Genomic DNA, 20,366 nt, shown 5'->3' with positions numbered 1-20,366 from the left:
AAAAGCCGTTCTGACCAAAATAGAGATTGAGTTTCAGATGTATCGGATCATTACGTGACAAATACATACCTTATATCCTCATGTGTTCATAGTACTTATCACCACTCAATTCAAGACAGTTTCTCTGGTATTTCTTTACTTATAAATTAAATTCATAACATTGTGACATATGTAAGATTTATCTGTGGTTAATGTTCAAGGTCGCTTGTGTTAAAAATTAATTTTAAGGTGTCACTTGTACCATAAGGGTTAATCTTAGTTTCACCAGTCTAGACAGAGAAAGAAAATATTTTTGCATAATGAAGTACCTAACAGAAGTTACTATTTTAATAGCAAATATTGTTCACAGTTAATAAAATGGTGAGCTCCAACTCAGTTGCAAGTAAGCATTTCCATTGTTGTGTACGGAATCTTAAAATGGAAATCTGTCATTTATAATTTGCCTGTGTCCAAATACTTTGAAAACCACTGAACTACGATGATACCAATCAAGTGTCACAAGGTCACACTACAGCAAATTTTCGCTTCCTTCCGAATTAAATAACCTTGCCGCAAATCTTTCACGATTGCATTGTTCTGTATTCATATGCAGTTAAATCTTTTGCTGAATGCAAGTGTTTACTCGCACCTGAAAGTCTGAAGCATTCTAAAATTGACTCTAGATTAGTTGATGTTTTAAACTATTACAGTAGTTGCACTGAGATGAGTAACCTCTTTAAAAAGAGGCAGAGAAGTAGTAGTGGCTGTGACCTTATATGTCTTGCTTTTCTGTTGGTAAATGTGGTGATAGGATAACAGCAGTGGGATAAGAATTGGAAATTCTATGGAATGATTATACTTACCCAGAATACAGTTTAATCTGATTCTCCTACTGCAGGACTGAATTTCTCTGGCTATTTATTTAAATATTTGTCACATAACTGTATTTCTACTGATGGGACTGTATCTTTTCTTTTCCTGTTCTGAAAGACATCATCTCTTTTTTTTTTTCATATGTATATAAGATGTGTGTTTTTATGCTTGCCTCGATTTTTATTTTTTTTTTTTTTACCCCTTTTGGATGAGTGAACACAGTTCTTGTCTCAGCATGTAGACAATATGTAAATACCTGCGTTACGTTAGATCCGTGACTTGTGGAATAATTTATTCTGTAAATACATCAGAAAGGTGTGGAGCTCTAAACACTGCAGAAGTCTGCAGCTGCCTCTCTATAATGGAATATCGCTGAATACTTTCTGAGTAAGGTTTACCATACAGGGTTGCTTGTTAGGTTTCTTCTGTGAAAATTAATAATTATGAGCCAATCCTATGCAAATTAATACCAAGATTTATTACTGGAAGGATAATTTGATTGTTGAGAACTGCTGCTAAGGCTACGGATGAACAAAATATTAAGGAGGGACAGTCCTGCACCCAAAACTTAGAACCTGGTTAGATTATATGATGCTGATACAATTCAACATGTGATCTTCTGTATTTGACACATTATAAAATACATATCTATTTATGATACCTTTACAGATGAGTTTTAATCTACAAGTGCTTTTGCCATTGATGAATTAAATTGTATACACAGTGCTACATATTACTGGTTTAAAGCTTTTTTTTCCTTCTACAAAACCTTGAAAAAGTTCTCTGTTTAAATTATCTCTTTGCATTAGGACAGGAGCAGTCCCCTCCTATAGCCTGCTGCACTGCTTGAAGGTGCTAATTCTCTTAATTCTGCTTGTTTTCGTCCTTTGCTCTTTTGCCAGTAAAGAAGTTTTTTTGTCTGCATTTTTTAATGTGCTTTGGGCAAAACCAGCCTGGTAAGCTCAACTCACCTATTTAAATTAAATTGGCTGGTTTTGTACAAACCATATTAGGGAATGCTCACATGATTTCTTCCTCCGGCAGAGCTGTGGAGATGATAATCTCCAGCAGATGTGTGATAACAAATAGCTTGGGATAGTAATGTCTTCATCTGGCGCAGTTGTTAGCAGACCAAATGTCTGTCTGTAGCCCGAGGCTGTGGGCAAACAATTGAACATGATTGAGTTATGGTGAGTTAACAAGTTGTTGCTTGGCAGCTGAACTGCCATAGCTGATCGTGTGCTCATTGTTTGCATGCTCCCATCATGAGGAGAAACACATTTTCTTAAGTCACCTGTGTAAAATTTTATAAAAATGAGTTCTACCTAAAGGAAGATTCCCCAGGGCTAAGAACATGCATTTGGTCAGCTGTGGAGACAGAGTTGAACCATATTTTGCTAAGCTGCTATAGCATCGTTATATTGAACATGTGATTATCCTGCTAAGTACGTAGAAGACCTCTGTCACACAGAGGTCTGTGTGCCTCTTAATTTTTTATGTATTGTCTTCACAATATCCCTATAAAGGTAGGAAGTAGTTTTATTCTTGCTTGACAGACTAACCAGAGTACTTAAGCAACTTACTACTTTGCCTTTGGTTATACAGTCAATGCCATAACTAGTTATTTTTTGCTATAATCTAGAAACATTTCAGATTGGGAAAACAGCAGACTACTGAGTAAGTTAAACCAATACATGTGTACAATTATTTCCTTTACAGTACATAATGGTCTTGTTCCATATTTCTTTTTGCAGTGTGTTCCTGTTAAGTATTGCTAATTTATCTACCTTTTTTTTTTTCTTATTGTACTGTAAGTAGAGTTTATGACACACACATGAGTGGAGAATGAATGAAAAGAAAATACTACCCAAACGTCTGCTGTTTGCCAGTTTTTTGGTCATACATTGATAATTCCATGTTGGCTTTCCACACTCAAATATTCCCTCAGTGATCTTTAAAAGGCAAAAAGCTATTTGTAATTCTTACGTAGCTCAGTCCTGGCTTGAAAGTAGGCTAAGTCATACTCACAAAAGTGATTTCGTGGTGGTGTAGAATTATACTAGTTAAGTTTAAACTAGGTAGTTGATGCTGTGCTAACTATTCTATCAATGTAGCGGCAACTTAGGATGAACTACTTCTTGTGGCTGAAAAGTAGACCATAACGTGAGGTGGAACCTTAATTCTTATTTAAAACTCAATAGAAGCACCTACTGAGCAATTTCTATAATGCACATGGAGGATGGTGAGCCATTCTTCCAACGGTAACCTGTTGTGGTTCTGTTTTGAGATGGCAAGAATTCCTTGAAGCCTGCTCTTGCCTTAGTAGATAGCCCAGGCTGAAATATAGGTCTTTGTAGTGTGAGAGACCTTCTGGAAAGAAGACTGAAGTAGTTCAAGAAGTGTTATGTAAAGGAGATGCTACTAAATAGTGGTAAGTGTCAGTTAAATAGAATGTTAATTATGACTTCCCCAGGTTTTCTGCAACTGCTTCACTCCTTTTCTTAGGTGTTCTCAATCCAGTTTAATTATGTGTCTTGTAAAAGATGATGTCTCTCAAGAACATATGTTTGTGCTTTTTACTTTTTATGACTAACAGTATTCTCTTAAAGAAAGTACCTAAGAAGAAAAATGACAAGAGAGCTGATGAGAGTTTTTCAAAAGCGTATTATTGCTCTGGTTAAAAATATGAATTTCAGCCTTCCCCAGTTTGGAAGGGAAACCGTTATTTGTACATTTGTATAGCACTTGTTCATTTTCATCTGATGATGTAGATATGGTATGTTTTTAAACAGATGTGACAAGTAGTATTACAGCTGCTCTTTATTTGATCTTCTAAAGAGACAAAGATGTGCAAGGATTCTGTCTGCTCCCTCTTTCCCACCGTGTCATCTGTTGTTTGGGAAAGAGTCCTAATTTGCAGCAGATACAAAACTATTTGTCGTGTTGCAGGTTTGCCAAAAATAAATGAAACCATTAATTACTACATTTTTTGAGCAGCTGTTAATAGATTGGAATAAGAAAACTGTACATTAGACTACTGGTTAATTACAAGAACTGTAATTGTTTAATGTGGCTTTTGTGGAATGAAATTACAATACCAGAGGAGGTAAATTCAGCCTTTTTTTTTTTATTATGATTTTAAATTAAACATGAAGAAGTGCACGTAGTTACACTATAATAAAACTAAGGAATGCATAGCTGTTTTATTAGGTGATTCACTTTTGCTATCACATGAACATATTCCCAACAAAAATACTTTAAAAGGTAATATTTAAACATGCCTTTTAATTTGAATGTACAACTATTAAAGGTAGTGAGTTAATATCTTGTAACCCTAAAGCTAATAATGCAGGAGATCCAGATACAACATTAAAATCCAAATGTGTTTACATCATTAGAAATTAACTACTAAGCAGTTTTATCTCCTCTTTGGAGTGCCGTGAAGCAGTAACTCTACAGTTATGATTCATGTTTAATAGTATTTGCAGTTCCAGATTAAATTATGTGAATGTTTGAGGACACGTTGCTTTCTTCCCCTGCTGTCACCCTCAGGGACAATGTTATTCTATCAGTCTCCTCTTTGAGAAAAGACAGTGCCATTTTGGAAGAGGGCAATTTCTCTTTGAGTTTTCTGCACTATGGCTTTATTTTTAAGATTGTGAAAAGACTTTCCTTTGTGGACAGGGGAGAGAGCAGTTTGCTATTTCAAAATGTAGTCAGTATGTGGTGCTTTGGAGAGATTTAGTTGTATGGAAATATTTCTTTATTGGTTCATGGATAGATTTAAAATATCAATTAATAATATCAACATTAATCACTAATTGTCTTAAAAGTATCATACCATTTTAACTCAGCCCCTATGAGTACATTTCCAGAAGTAGCAGAAGATTTGAAGAGACCATACTCTGTTTTGGAAAATACATTCTTTGATATGCTCTGAGTGGTTTCATTGCATCTGTAATGCCAAACTAAGTTTTAACTACAAAACCACAAGCAGAATTTCATTGTTACTACACTAAAAGCTAATATAATTTATAATATTGTACATAAATAGGCTCCTAAGTTATATACATATATATATATTATTTAAAATTGAATGGGAGGTATACATGAATGTATGAACTAACAGTAAGTCAATTAGTCATGATTAAAAAATAAAAATAGAGACAGTGAACCTCCAGAAATGCTGTACCTCCACATCTTCCTTATGTACAATCTGGATTGAATTTTGCCCTGGATGAATTGACAGCAAATTTCTATCTGTCAAATACCTGAATTTCAGCAAGATATGCTTGTTTCTCACACCTGTGTTTTGTTCGTTTTTTTTGTGCAGCTTGCTTCAGTTTGTACTCCACAACTCAAGCTTTGTTTCAGTTCACCTGTTAAAATGCTAATGGCATAAGGATAAAGTTCATTTGGGCTTCAGAGGAGCTAAGGCCCCTCCTGCTATTAAAGCTTAGTGCAGGAGCAATGCACAGTAACTTGTGCTGTAGTTCTGCAAACTGTTTAGTCTGTTGTTAAGCAACAGTGCAATCAAAAGAGGCCATTTCATGTTCTGTTTTTCCAGCACTCATTTGTCCCAACATGAACATACATGCAGTCATAGAAAGACTCATGCTGGGGAAATGATTTCTACTAGGATGATCCAAAAATTTGGATCCTCTCTGATTCCCCATACAGGTACATGAAAGCTATATACCACTGATGTAAAGATAGATAGCCATGTGCTAAGGAAGGGTGGGATTGCATCTTTCTGTTCTTACTGTAATTTAAACTGTGTAAGTTTCACATCAAGTTTCTGTTGATCTTGTAGGGATCCCTGGAACTCTATATATAAAGCAGCAGCCACTGGTGCACACTGACTCAAATTCTGAGCAACAGGTGCAGGCACACTGACTTCTGTTCAAACTGGGGTTTTAACTAAGGAGAGAAAGAGTGGTGAAGAAAATATAATTAGCTTGTTTCATATTATATAGAATTTCCATTTTTTTTGTTTGTTTGTTTTTGATATTTTGAAACTGGTCATTTATTGTAATAATACATTTCAGCCTATTTGGAAATTGTTGTTCAGTAACTGTTGTAGCTTCCAAAAGGAAGAAATAGACAGTATTCAGCATGCTGATTTTTGGATTTTGTGTTGCTAAGACTTCTGTTACTTTTTTTTTTTTTTTTTTTTTTTTTTTCCAGAAATGTTAATACTACCAATTAATACAGAGCAGGAAGAGATAAGTCAGTGTTTCTAACTTTCTCCTACCTCCTCTTCTTTGTCATTAGAAAGTCTGGTTTTGCATTTGCTCCTACATATGCAGGCCCCTTATACTCAATGGGGTTTCATGACAGCTACTAAGATGAGTGGGTGCAGAGAGTTAGGAAGCATAATTTACTTAATGTTCAGTGTCAGGTTTTTTTTGTGTTTTGTTTTTTCCCTTCCTCTCTCCATGCACACAATTATATATTTGTTTACAATATTATTGTCAGATTTATAGGTGCTATCTTGGCCAGACAATCAGATTGTTTAAAGAGTTGTTTGTCAAGCTTAGTATTAAAAATATGGAAGTAGAAGAACTGAGGAGAGTGAAGCTGTGGTCCAGCTTCAGGATTGTTTTCTTGGAACCAGTTGAAAGGTAGTAGGTTAACTACTGACTGCATTGTTTGTAATATGACAAAAAGCTTCTGGATCACTGGTCTAGATCTAGGTCTGAATGGCCAGCTGAACATCATTACGTTGTGCTGGCTGTTTACTTGCATGAATTGAATTACTGGTCTCTCACAGTGGACCAAATACAATCCAGTTGTCCATACTTTCTCACCTTCTCCACACAGAGGCAAAGGAGGAAATTGGCATAAAAGTTGAGTGCTTTCAAACTTGTATTTCCCTTGTTCCATTTTTAAGTTACTATGTTAGATATTTGTGATGGATTTTTATGCTGTTAATTCATGTTCTGTACCTGCTCTAAAAGAGAATTTTGAGTGTGGTACTAATGTTTGCAATGTTTTAACATTATATGAATATAATCCAGAACTGTAGGTAAGACAAGTTTTGCAAGTCTTTTCAACAACATACATTTGTCCTGTACCAACTATATTTAGTCATACTTAGTAAACAAATACGTATTCAGAAATACCTGGAATAAACAGTGTAGCTGAGTAAGCTATCCAGTCCTTCTGTGAAAGTATCTGTTCAAACCCATGGTTATTGCTTAAGTCAAAAAAGATGTTTTCCAAGTCATTTCAGAGATAGATCAGGACCCATATCTTTTGGATATTAACGATGTTGTCACAAGATGAAGAGAGAAAAAAAAAACATGTTTGCTTTAGAATTTGTAGAACAATATTGCCCTGTAACAGAATGGCATAATATTACCACAACCTGTTTCCTAGCTACATTTCCTAATTACACAAATATCAGCATTACTATTTTTTATCAGGGGTTCTTCAATTCAAAATAATACTGGAACGTCCTGTCATAAATATTTTGAAATATTCTGATATAAATATTCATTTCCTCTCTTGAAAATGTGAAATCATGTGATTTGTTGAAGAAAGCTGTAGTTTTAGCTGTTTAATTTTTAACAGAAGTGGATTTTTTGATTTTATTCCCTCCGTGTTCCTTGGTGACTTGTTCATACACCAAGATATTGGTTTGGATTTGCCTTTGTGTAATTCATATACTTCTGATCAATTCCAACTCATGCCCAATTATATTACACTAAATTAACATAATTCAACAGATGTTGATATTTAAATGTTTTCTGGCATTCACATCTTGGACAGCTGTCTTAGAGCTTGGGGAAAAGGCAAACATTTAGAGTTAAATGCTGAACATATGCTTAAATTACTAATTAGAAACAAGAAAAAACAATGCATTATCCTTTCTGAGGGCAGTAGGCCTCTAATAGAGAACAAAATTTTACAGACTCTTGATTCACAAAGTACAAGTGACTTGAGATTAGGTGTCACAACATCTATAGTAGTATAAATCTGTATTTTCCATTGTGTTTGCTGTGTCTGTATAGACTTGCAGAGTTAGATAAATTTTGGACTACTTATATGACTACTTAAATGACACTTAAAAATGCTGAAAAAGATAGCACAAAGGATTAGGATACAGATAATCTTATGAGGACAGAAGGAAATTTTTATTTTGTTCATTCATAATAAGGTTGCAATATAAAGGTATGTCACCCTTACGTTTAAAGTTACGTTGTGAACAGATTGGCTTAGTATGAAAGGAGTTTGACAGAGTTGCATTGTTTTATCACATCTGTTTAAAATTTAATGAAAGGAAAATACAGTGCATAGCTCTTGTGGTTAATGTAATATTTTTCACACTTGTGGAGGCAGATGCTGCAATCTGTTCTATAGATGATATCATTCTTTAGACAAGTTTGAAGAAATGTTCAGTGTTTGTAAAGGAAGTAGAGGAATCAAGTGTGGCACTGATTTCACGTGAATGGTGTCTGAGAAAGTGATACCAAGAAGAAATCCATATTCATCTTCATAACCATTAAAAATTAATGTTTATGCTGCAAATGACATTTATTTCATTGTTATTTTGCCAATTCTTTAGCACTGAATAAAGTTTCTGTGAAAACTTTTAACATATTTTGCAGACAAGACTAATTTGCAGCAGTATTGGTCTACTACTCCTAGCCAAGAGAGAAGTAGAGGGTGAGGGGTGTTCTTTCTATAACCTCCAGAAAGTTAGTGTAAGGGAATGTGTATACATTGTGAACCATGTTACATATTAAAAACAAAATCAAGCAAATGGGAGATATTTAAGTTTCTGATTTGCAGGAACCTGTTTCCTGGTGCAGATTATAATCAATGCAGATTTTGCAAGTTCTATAAAAGCCACAAAATCCTTCTAATGCACCAGAAGAGTATAATGGAGGTAGAGGATAGACCTCAGATATACTTGGAACATATGATCTCAGCCATACCATTACCAAATGTATTTTTTTCTAGAAGATAGGTTAATTGAAGAAGGTTCTGAAGGTTTACCAAGAATGCAGCTACCATGGTAGCTTTAGTGTAGACTACACTATAGTGTAGTGCGGACCATTCTGGTGCTTAATACGTTGTGCCCAGAATAACACCAGGCACACATGCATGTGATGTTTCTATGACAAACAACAAAATAGGTAAGTCAGGTAAATTTATACTGAGTGACATCTCAAATACTTTTATCAAAATGTTACTGGACTGTTTCCCAAGATTGCTCTGTATCATTACACTAAGATCTGGAGTCCTAAGCTTCACTGTTGAATGAACATTATATTGTTATATTGCTCATTCTCATTTGTTGTCATTTAATCCACGGAAATGACCTCACAGCAGTGTCCTGCATATCTACTTGAACTGCACATGCACTGTAGGATGTAGGTACCATTTTCAGTACGGACAAGGAACGTTCCATCCATGTAATTGCTCATGGGGCACATGTTACCACAGGGTTATTGTTCTCTGAGGATTCACATGGAGACCAGGGGCTGTGCTCACATTTTCACTAAGCTGTGTGTTACAAGGAAAAGAGGAGATTCGAGATTTATGAGTAAATCTTCCCTTATAAAATTCCCTAACCATTGTTTTTCATATTCTTTTCCCCAAAAGCAAATGTGCCTTGCTTATTTCAGTGTTATATTATGAAATTGTCATGTGTTATTTCTGTGGTTATACTGAGGTACATGCCAGTGGTAAAGCTTACAATTATTGGTTAATTGTAGGGTAATACAGCATCATCTTCACAGATTTACAGCACCAGTTGCCTAGTATGTATATTTGACAGTGCAGGGAGTAGTAGCTTTTGGTCCATACTCCTGGAGATTTAGTCAAAAGGATGTGTAGAAGTTTTTGCTCAATGTATCTAATTAGCTAGTAGTGTGATTGGACATTTAGTAAAACATACATAGTTTTTAAATTGTATTTACCTCTAAACTGATGATAAACTGTTCTATGGACTTGGATGGTCTTGAGTTAAAGAGTTAAAAATTAGTAATAGTTAAAAATGCATCCAAGTTCTGTTTAAGCAGTGCCAATACATGTGCTTCCACTGGCTACTACATACAGCAGTGTCTTCATTTTAAGCTATGTAATAAATGAGAGTCTGTGCTACAGGTCCGTTCTGTGTAAGAATTTGAGATCCTTTTCAGTGTTACTTTCATGCTGAAGATACTTGAGTATTTGGAGATTCACTCAGATTATGCTTTAATTTTGTAAAGTTGAGTTGTGCAGCACACTTCATTTTTTAATCATTTTATTGGTTTTCTTATCTTTTGCAATTGTGAATTCTGTTTTTTTGTTGTTGCTGTTTTGTTTTGTTGTTGTTGTTTTTAATTTTTAGCTGCTGACCTGAACATTACGTCACATATTCCCTACTCAATTTTTGTTTATAAGAGCCATTTCAAACTTAAAGTGAGTCATGGTCCTCACTGTATTCTCTGTTCAGTGATACCCATATTCATATCTATTACTTATCTGTATTTTAAGACTATGAAAAGACAGTGACAGTTACATCTCCACTTCAAAATAATTCTCTCAAGTCCCTTCTAAAATGCAAATAGGTCAACTCTTGTCTTATTGTAATCTCTTGTTAAAGAAGTTCACTTAAACTTTTGTCAAGCCTTTACATTACCTAAAGCATTGTGATGATAAAATTGAAGAGTTCTACAGCCATCTGCAGGAATGCATTGATACTGTGGCAGAATGGTGTGGCACTGTTTATAGTGAATTTGTTCCTCAGGTGAGAGAGATGCTCATTGGAATATAATGGATAGAGAAGTATTGATCATTGCAGATTCATGTAATTTCAATATAGAAATCAAGCTTGAAAACATTACTACATCATAATAGTATACAGCATAGGATTTTCCAAATCAGAGGACAGAAATTTAATAAACGTTGTTAAACAAAAAATACACAATATTCCACATCTGGCTTTGTTAGCAATCAGTACTTTTATGCATTTTTGACACAGAGCATAAAACCATTGTCTCCATTACTTAGAAGTTATCTTAGCAATGTCATAGTGTAGTCTGGTAAATGGTTTGACAGTAAATATACTGGGGGACAAAATGAAGCTTGCGTTCAATGACGTTGTAACTGCTGAACACGATTACAGTGCATTAACGAAAGCAACTGCTCTGATATCAAAGCATTGCAGCTTGCAAGGAAAGTGACAGCTGCTAAAAGCAGAAAGAGTAAAGTGAGCAACAGACATCTTACAATGAAGCATATAAAATAAACATGCAAATATTTTGTTTTTAATGCACTAGTACCCAGAGTTCCCAAAATGGGATGACAGCCATGACAAGGGAAGCTACCTGCTATTTAACACTATCTTCACTTCTTTCTGAAGAGACTGTGGATAAATTATTGGATTTTATTAGGATTTCTTTTAATTTGGGAGAGAGGTTAGGGTTGCTTTTGTTGTTTTTGTTTTGTTGTTGCTTGTTTTATGTTGGGTGTTGTTCTTTGTTTTGTTTTGTTTTTGTTTCTTTCTTTCTTTACACTTGGAATGTCAGTGATAACAGATCCAGGTCTTTGCATTAGCCTTCCCAGAGACTAGGCTAGAGAATTTCTACCTCCAACAGCAGCAAAGATTATAATTACTAATGAGATAGTCAGGAACCACTGTCTGAGTTCGGTTGCTCACAAGGCGGATCACCATGTGAACAGTGCAGCTGTAGGTTCCATCCCACAGCAGTTCATTTAGGGGATGCAACCAAACGGTCCATTGACTGCAAAGGTCAGGTTAGATAAAAATCTGAAATAACCTACTAGAATTGTCTTGGAGAGGTGAATGTATGTAACAGCAGAAAAAAAAGGCACTCATCAAAAATACTTGCTTGTTGAGCTTTGACAGTTATGGAAAAAGTGAAGTTTGTGTTGCATGGGCATGGATAGAATTATATGGGGAGTTCAAAGAGACAATTCTTGGCTTGTTACCATAGCAAGGGCAAGTACCTTGAAAAAAGAAATTGCAGGGAGGCTGCAACTCTTTAAGAAGAAGAAAACAAAATTTGACAGAGTGAATGTTTGTCACAGGGATGTATAGATGTGTGTGAATTGCTTTGCATGACATTGCTTCTGTACAGAGGAGAAACATATTTGCAGTATCAAAACTACTTTTCATTATGTTTATTATTATCAAAAAGGGTTTTTTTGTTTGTTTTACAGTTAGTGCCTTCCCCAGTCTGTCCTCAGTTTTTTTATTTACCACGTAGAATGGAGAATCTAAATTCAGCACACTAGATTTAAATATATAAATAAAAATTGACAGTAGTTTTTCCGGTGTTTTTGTTTAATATGTTGAGGCATGACACAACAACAACAATTCCTGGCATGCTAGCATAAGTTCACACCAGCCTGGCTTTTGCAGCCCTCTGATTCCCCCCTGCCACAAGTTTGCCGCGGCTGTGACACTTGCAGGCCTGCTCCACCATGGTGCAGCTGATGCCCTGTCCATGCTCATATTTTTCTTATTGACAGTGAGTGTTCTTGCCAAACGCCAGGGACCATAGTCACATCTGTTTGTCTCCCAAGCTTGTCTGAGGCTGCTTAGGAACACTTTTTATCCAGAGGGCAGCTTTAACTAGGCCTAATACTCTGGAAAGCCTCTATTTGTAAATGCATACAATGAGGCGACAAGTTCTTGTTGTCGTTCCTTAAAAATTATTCCATTTGACACTGCTTGCTCCAGTCCCTGTCACCAGCACGTCAAAAGCCAAGTTTTCAGGCAAGGTGGTCTTAACAAGTTTTATTTTTTCCCTAATAAAATGCCTGGCTTCCCTCCAGAGTACTATTTATAAATGATAGCTAGAAGCAAGCTAGGGATAAGTAGAGAGAAGTCAGGCAAATAGCTATATTCCTTTCTGTAATCCTCGCTCTTCTGATTTAATGCTAAGGAACATAATGCTGAACTTAGCCTGATTGAGGGTCAGAGTTCTCCCTACTTTCTAATACCTCCATTACTAACAGTTCAAAATGTACTGTGTGGCTGAAGTATAATGTTTCATTTCATCCAACCTGCCAGTTCAATAGCTGTGATAGTTCTTGTCTCTTCCTCTTAAAAGCCCTGGCTTTTTGTTTTGCTGCAATCTGAACCAACAGCGCAGATCAGACGGTGAGACCTAGTGAAAGTAAACAACACGGCTTTAGCACTGAGAGTTAGTCTGAGGTTTGATGTTAGCGGCCATAAAAATGGATTTGACAAAGCTTAATTGGGGCTGTAGCGTATTGTTCTTTATTTGTGGCACATGGTATTTTCGACGACAACAAAGAAATACCCACTCTCACCTTGTCTGGTGATCGCGCTGCTGCACTTTGCAAAGACGAATGATTCATTTACGCTGAAGGAACAAGGCTGCCTTTCAGACATTCATTGATTTAAATTAAAAAGTAACTGCTGTGTTCTACATGAAGGGTGACAACAATAACAAAGTAGTCCTTACTTAGTGTTATTTGTTGCAACTCTATTTGGTGTGCCTGGAGGAAAAGTGGGGAGACCCAAGTACCATAATCTTACAGATCAATAATCTAGATATCTCAATGTAGTGTAACAGATAATCAATTCAGGGTAAAATAACTCAAATGCTGCTAGCTGTTACTCCTGTAGCTTGGGTCCTCAGGTTCAATTGCCTGACTTTATTAATTTTTATCTTTCATCCTGCTTGTATTCCTGAACACTTTCCCACTTTTTCATTCCAAAGAGAAAACACAGAGTTGCACAGTGTTTGATGTATCATTTACCACACCACTTATTCTGCATATAAGTGCATTATTCATTGGTGTATATAACATGTTTAACATCGGTGTTATATAAATATTAATTCCTCCATATTTTGTTTAAATATTAATTTTCTTTATTGTACAGTCAGTTACAGAAAAGTTACAATTACTGATTTCATTCTGAATTTAGAACTGAAATTTAGCACCACGCTAGTATCCTGGTTGTACTGCATTTGGTTTCTGGGTGTTAAAATAAGATGCAGTTTCAGCTTGGAAGAACTCTAAGGAAGAAAAATTTTGATTTAAAGTAAGAGACATTTGTGCTGAAATAGTTGACTTAATAACTGAAGCTAGAGTGCACTTCTGTGTGTATCTTTTTTTACTGGCATATTTTAGTATTTAAATAAAAGCACTGAAGTACATTCTTGCTAGTTTACTGTATTTTTTTCTTACATATGTAGAAGATTGTACATTGCTTTTTTTATCAAGACATTGTTTTCCCTCTTTGCATTATTGATCAGATCTGAGGTCTCTCAACATACATGGACATTTGCTATTCATTTAGATGCAGAACAGCTTAAAAATGTTTTTAAATGCAGTAAAGGATAGGTCATATACCCACACTTAAACAAGATCCCTTGAGTGACAGAGTATTACTGTGCTACAGTAGACTATCAGATGCAGTTCTCAGCTTGTACTTTTATCAACTTTCAATGCTGCTGTGGTAAAAAGTTCATGGTTTTGAATAGCATTTATGGAAACATTAAAAGTATGACATAAATTATTCCATTTTTCCCTTTTCTGTTTTAGTTCTTCACAAAAAAAAATTAATAATAATAATAATGCAGGCTACATATATTCCATTCTACAGGGATTGTACACTCCTGTAAGAAAAATCATTACTAAAATTCTCCTTTAAGATTATCTCCTAAAATTCAATATTTGAAAATTCCAAATTTACCCTCTTTTGTGGTACCTGACTGTGACTAGCTGGCTGGAGTGCAATAAGTGCTTGTCTGTCATCTTCTACAGCCCCACCAATTTTCCAGTCTTAAAGTGTAAATTCATAATTGTTTAATGTGCAGACTGGATAATGTGCTCTATTATATCATTCTCACAACTAGCCAATGAATTAGGAAAGGGCAAATTGGTGTGCTACAAGTTGACTTCATATACCTTTGAAGAGTTTACTGTTTCACGTTTTCTCATTCATTCTTCATCTTACCTTAAAAGAAATTGATAATACTTTTCCTGTAATAAATGTTGTTCTGACAGTTAGGCATTACTAGCCAATTGATAGCCTACCAACAATATTGTGATCTCTTTAGATAATTAATCTTCGCTATTTTCCTGTCAGGAGCAACAGTGTTTTTGTTTTATGTTGAGCTAGAAAGATCGCCAGTTTTGAAAATTAAAAAGCATTCCTTTTATATTATTCATTCCAGGAACAATTTATGATGCTGCATTTAGATACTGAGCGCTTGTCAACAAACATAATTATGCTTCGATATAAACAAGATTGGTGGCTTCATTGTGCAGCTTCATCTTGGCTGAATGTTTTGATATAGGTTCAGATTATACAAGCTGTGTATTTATGTGACATTTTTCTTCCTTTGTTAATAGTTTTCTCCTATAATTACTTGCAGGCAAACCAGTGTGCATTTAGGATCATTGTGCATGGGAGACATCAAACGGAGAAGGAAAGCTGCTCCCCTGCCAGGACCCACAGGTAACCAATTTCAGTGGGACAGAACACAAAACACAGTGTTAAATCTGTAAATACAAAGCAGTAGGTCAGTGACCCAGAGAAACGCTGGGTAAATTCAGTAACTTATTATGTAACTTCAGATTTGTCCTATCCCTACTTGACAATGGAGTTAAAGAAATAAATATACTTAGTTCTCCCTCAGACATTCCCAATTTGTAGATCTATGTAACATGGCACTTCTTTAAAGAGAGTGAATCTTTTTTCATATACTGAGAATCACAGGCAGTAAAAATCACTGCTTGTGTCTGTTTAAGTATTACAGGTTAGAAGACATAAGGTATCTTTTTTCTGTGAGGAATTTATATGAATATAACAAGTATCCTGTACCATTAAATCACGATATGAATTATTGGGCAAACAATTGAAAATGTAGAGATAAGCTTTAAAACTAGTGCTGTATATTAAATAGGAGGCAAGTTGCAAGCACATTTCTGAAAGATTTTTACAGATGCGAAGTCACAACCATTGCATGTATTTTGCTGATGTCACAGCTGTGAAATAACTTTTTCAATACCTAGCAGTGATGTATAGGACTCTTGTCAGTTTGTATTAATTATTTCTGTGCATACTGGAAGGATTAGACTGCATGTGTGTCTGTGTGGGGCTTTTTCTATATTGGTAATATGTAAATCTGGATTGCACATGGTAGTCGTATATCAATTATTATAGCAACATATGCAATGCATCTTCAAGTATATTCTAGATATCTGTCTTTAGAGAAGCCTAATGTTTATATTCGAGCTGAATTCCCCCTCCTGAAATTTCATTGTTTTAAACCTCAGTGGCAGAAACAGATCAAGAATAATATTAAAAATGTTATTAAAGCACCTTAGTGGCAGCAGTATGGAAAAAGAGAATGTCTGGGTCAGGTTCTAAGACTCTGAACATATGTGAAGTGAGAAAGAAAAATACTTAATGGCTGAAGAGAGAATAATATAATTATTTCTACAAGGTGATTTTCACTTCACAACTTTCAAGTACTAAAGGATGTCATTTTGTACTAAGAGGGTATGAAGTATCATGAAATTCATTTTATTACTCATTTTACCTTGTACTTTCAGTGTTCAGTATTTTATTTTACAAGCTGGTTCCTCTGTGTAACTTTGCAAAGCCAATATTTTGATACTAAAACAAATATATTCAATGTTATGTATCTATATATTCACAATTTCAGAGGTTGTGAATTTCTAAGACTTTCTTTTATGTGGAGGGTGACGGAGAATAATGGTGGGTAAAGGTATCATATGATGTACCTTTTAACTAGTATGTAGGGTTATTTTCTTTTCAAGTTCAAGGTAATCTTTTTCAATTTTGCTCCCTATAGAAGGAAGGAGGATTTTTACTGTGTACTCACACAAGCTTTTTTCTGCATTTCATCACTGTAAATTTTTAAGCAAATAGAAACTTTGGTAAACTTTGACTAAACATATACATATTCATAGGTAATGTATAACATTTTGTAAATTACAGTTTTCTTCACTACTAATCTTGCTACAACTTTGTTGTTCAACTGTTATGGGCCTTGTTTGTTTGTGCATGTCAATATTTTATTCCACTTTATGAAAGGAACAGGGTAGAATTGGAAATATATCTGGAAATAAGGATAAAAAGAATGATTATGTTTATTATTGAATTATTCTCCTTTAAGTGGCTTTAGCAAAGGTACAGGAACAGAAGAAGTAGATTTTATACAAAAGAATTTGTAGATAAACTGTTTTCTTGAAAGAAAGAGGAAGAAAAAATATATGCTTACTTGAACACCAGTTGGAAAATAAAAGTTAATTATCTTCCATATTTAACATCATAGTGAAACTTGAAAGGCTGTCTGTAAATGAGTGATTAACTGCAATTTTTTTCTTGACCTGCATGTGTTACGTATTAGTAAAGTTTCACCTAATATAAGCCAATCCACTAAAGGAAAAAAAAAAAAAAAAAGTATTTTCAAAACCCCGTGGTTTTTGAAAAAAATGACACTGGGTACAGTAATTCCTGTAGTGCTCTACACAGTTTTGAAAATAGTCGTTTAAATGTTTAGATTCGGTAGTACCAGAAAGAATGACTGGTGATACCGATGCAGTATTGAAATGTGTTCTCTGTTTTTGAGTCTCACAAGGGTAGCACCTGCTACTTTCAGACATCTTACAGAGCTATAGCCTTCTGGAGCAAGCAATGTTATTGGTTAAACATTTATTAATTGTGACAAGAACACCCAATTTATTTCAGTACTCCAGCTTATTTACTGCTCTTTCACCTTTGTATTTTGTATTGAAAAAGTAAAATGAATATTGATAGAGTTAGATATTGATTTCTAAATTTATAGCCTGTTCTCAGACTGCAGTCAAAGTCACATACCAATAGGTTTGTGTATATTAGTAACAAAGGATGTAGATTTACTTGTACAGCAATGAGAAACTATTGAAGCAAGAAAGTCTTGAGCAGCACGGTGCATTTTACAGTTTGAAAAATGTCATTTGTAAAGGTGAAGAAAAGCTGTGTTGAAAAGCAATGAAGAAAATGGGAGATAATATTAGGTATGGATTGTTAGGAGCTGACAGTACTGAGATGGTAGGGTCCTATTCTGGCTTTTTTATTTTATTGAAATAAATATTCTGATTTGTGAATACTTGATATAGCCCCATCTGTGTGTTACCAAAGCTTAGATAGATAATTGGTTTAGCAACTAAATAAGGTACTAGGAAAAATTGTTTACTTCCTACAATTTTTTTTAAGAATCAGGTGTTATGCATTATGAATATATACTTTTTTGCACAGCTTCTTCCATGAAATCAATATTATTTCAGTGATTCAGCAGTCAGATTTGGGGCCAGGTCATTCTCAATGACTTTATACCTTCTCCGGCTACCTGAGCAGTAGAGCAATTTCAGATGACACCCTGACATATTTCATTGCAGCAATACAGTGCCCTCAAGTTTGTACAAAAAAAAAAAAAAAAAAAAACTCTTAGGCAAGCTAATAAATTATCATGGAAATAACGCTATCAAAACTGGCTTCCAATACCAATGAAAATAATAACAAAACAAAAAAAAATCATAATTTGTATGCAAGAGAAAGGACGTTCTCAGTAAAGTATTGTTTATACTTGAAATGCATGCATTAGGAATGCTTACAGTAATTTCAGTGAACATCTTAGATTACCTAGTTAAAGTCTCATATCAAGCCAGTAGATGCTACAGAATTTCAGATGCCATGTTCATATACTGTGTATGCATTCACCCCAGTTCCTTTCCTAGTGACTGTCATCTTCTGTGCAAGCTTTATTTCTCACCCCACTTCTGTTCAATCCCCAAGACCTTTTAGAATGTTTTTTTTTGTTTGGTTGGTTGGTTTGTTTTTGTTTTTAAATCAGAAACCTCTAAATCTTGCTTGCTGGAAATTTTCTTCGGTGTGCAAATTCTGCTTGACATCTGTGGGATGTTAATAACTTCATTTACACAGTGTAGAATGTTGGATCCAGAATTAAAAAGGTTAAGTTTTGCTCGTATGCATTACAAATAAACATTTATTTCTATTTGAAAACGACTTTTTTTGTCTGATATTTACATTAGTGTGCTTCATGGTTTGGAGCAGGAAGAAAGTCTGCAAAATCTATTTTAAAAATATAAAGCTATTTTGTAGTTAAAATGCAAAGATTTTTCATTAAAAATGTATGTTATTATGCATTTTATGGGCAACTTAACTAAGACTGATAATTTTTATGAAAAACACATTTCAGATGTTAACATCTTTGTCTGGATAGCATGTTGCGTTGCTACTCTTCAGGCTGGTACAGACTGAAATGACCAAGCTAAGTGTCTCATTTTAAAGAATGTGTTTTAATGAAAAATATGACAGATTCTTAATTACAGTAGAAATACTGAGCACTCCTATAATGCCATCATGACTCACTTTAACAAGGTAATCAAAAGGGTACATGTTTTCATTCCTTTTTAAAAATTGCCAACGGAACAGCTAAGCAAACTATTTTGCTGATGCTTAATATGTCAGTGATTAAAAATCAGGCCTGAATATCTGCAGTACCAAAATGATGATTTGAAAAAGATTGTGATTACAGTGTGATAACAGAGGTGTCTGAGGGTAAGTTTGTAGTGAAGGTCAACTTCCTGAGATAGTTGCAAAGAAAGGGAAAACTTCTGCTGACTTGGTTGAACTGGCAGTAAATTTCCAAAATGCTAGCCAAACTATTTTATGCCTACTTTCTTTCTAGTTTGATTCATTGCTTTTCCATCTAAATGTACAACTCCATAGACAGAAATCACTTTTCACAGAGCAATACAGCACTGACATGTTGTGAACACTTCACCTTACTGTGTTTCTTCTCCTTGGTCTACCAAGGTCCTTTCTGGGGTACAAAGCCTAGCTGCTTGATCTTCCAACATATGGATGCTCCTTGATACTCTTTTTTTTTTTATTAACTGATTTCTTCAGGAGGTGGAATTTTAGGGACTTCCTGTTTCGTTTCTCTTCTGCTATCGTATTGTTTCACTAAATCAGTTCAAAAATTAAAAGATCGGGGAATGCCATACAGTATTTGAAACTACTGCCCTTGCAGAGCAAAAGACTTTTAATGTTGAGCAGAGGTCATCGGTTCAAGCAGGGTCCCTTTCATATGGTCACCAGAGTAACAAGGAGAGTTCAGTAGCAAACTTCAGAAGAAAAGATCCACAATGCAACAAGAACCGAGTTTATACTGGGAATTTGCCAAGGAATTTCTTGTGATACAGAGAAAAGGAGAGAAGACAGAATTCTTCAGGCTCTATGCACAACCAATACTGAAGAACCTTTCAGATCAGCAGAAAACTATTTTCTACATGCTCTCTTCTCCCAAAATGCAAAAGATTCAAAAATAATTCTCCAAATGACTCTGGCAGTCTTTCCTAAGATAGTTGTTACTTTCTGGCTGTGGAAAGCATTCCAATTGCCTTCTGTCCACAGAAGGCGATCTTTTGGACTTCACCTTCAAGAATCATAAACCGTCTTAACAGAGAATATCCCCAGT

The 20,366-nt window shown here is 34.9% G+C and overlaps 1 protein-coding gene across 2 annotated transcripts in view; it reads left to right on the top strand.

The window, feature by feature from the left end:
- Window positions 1-20,366, top strand: part of GPATCH2 (G-patch domain containing 2) — a 114,267-nt gene that overhangs the window by 86,053 nt on the left and 7,848 nt on the right. For both annotated transcript variants that reach the window (XM_084283768.1, XM_084283769.1), the window contains one exon: window positions 15,228-15,310. In XM_084283768.1, the coding sequence (XP_084139894.1) occupies window positions 15,228-15,310 (83 nt within the window). The remainder of the gene's footprint in view (window positions 1-15,227; window positions 15,311-20,366) is intronic.

Source organism: Netta rufina (assembly GCF_964035555.1).
Source record: "Netta rufina genome assembly, chromosome: 3".
NCBI classification, from domain to species: domain Eukaryota; kingdom Metazoa; phylum Chordata; class Aves; order Anseriformes; family Anatidae; genus Netta; species Netta rufina.
The sequence above is the reverse complement of the archived record's forward strand: the minus strand, read 5'-3'. Positions and strand labels throughout refer to the sequence as shown.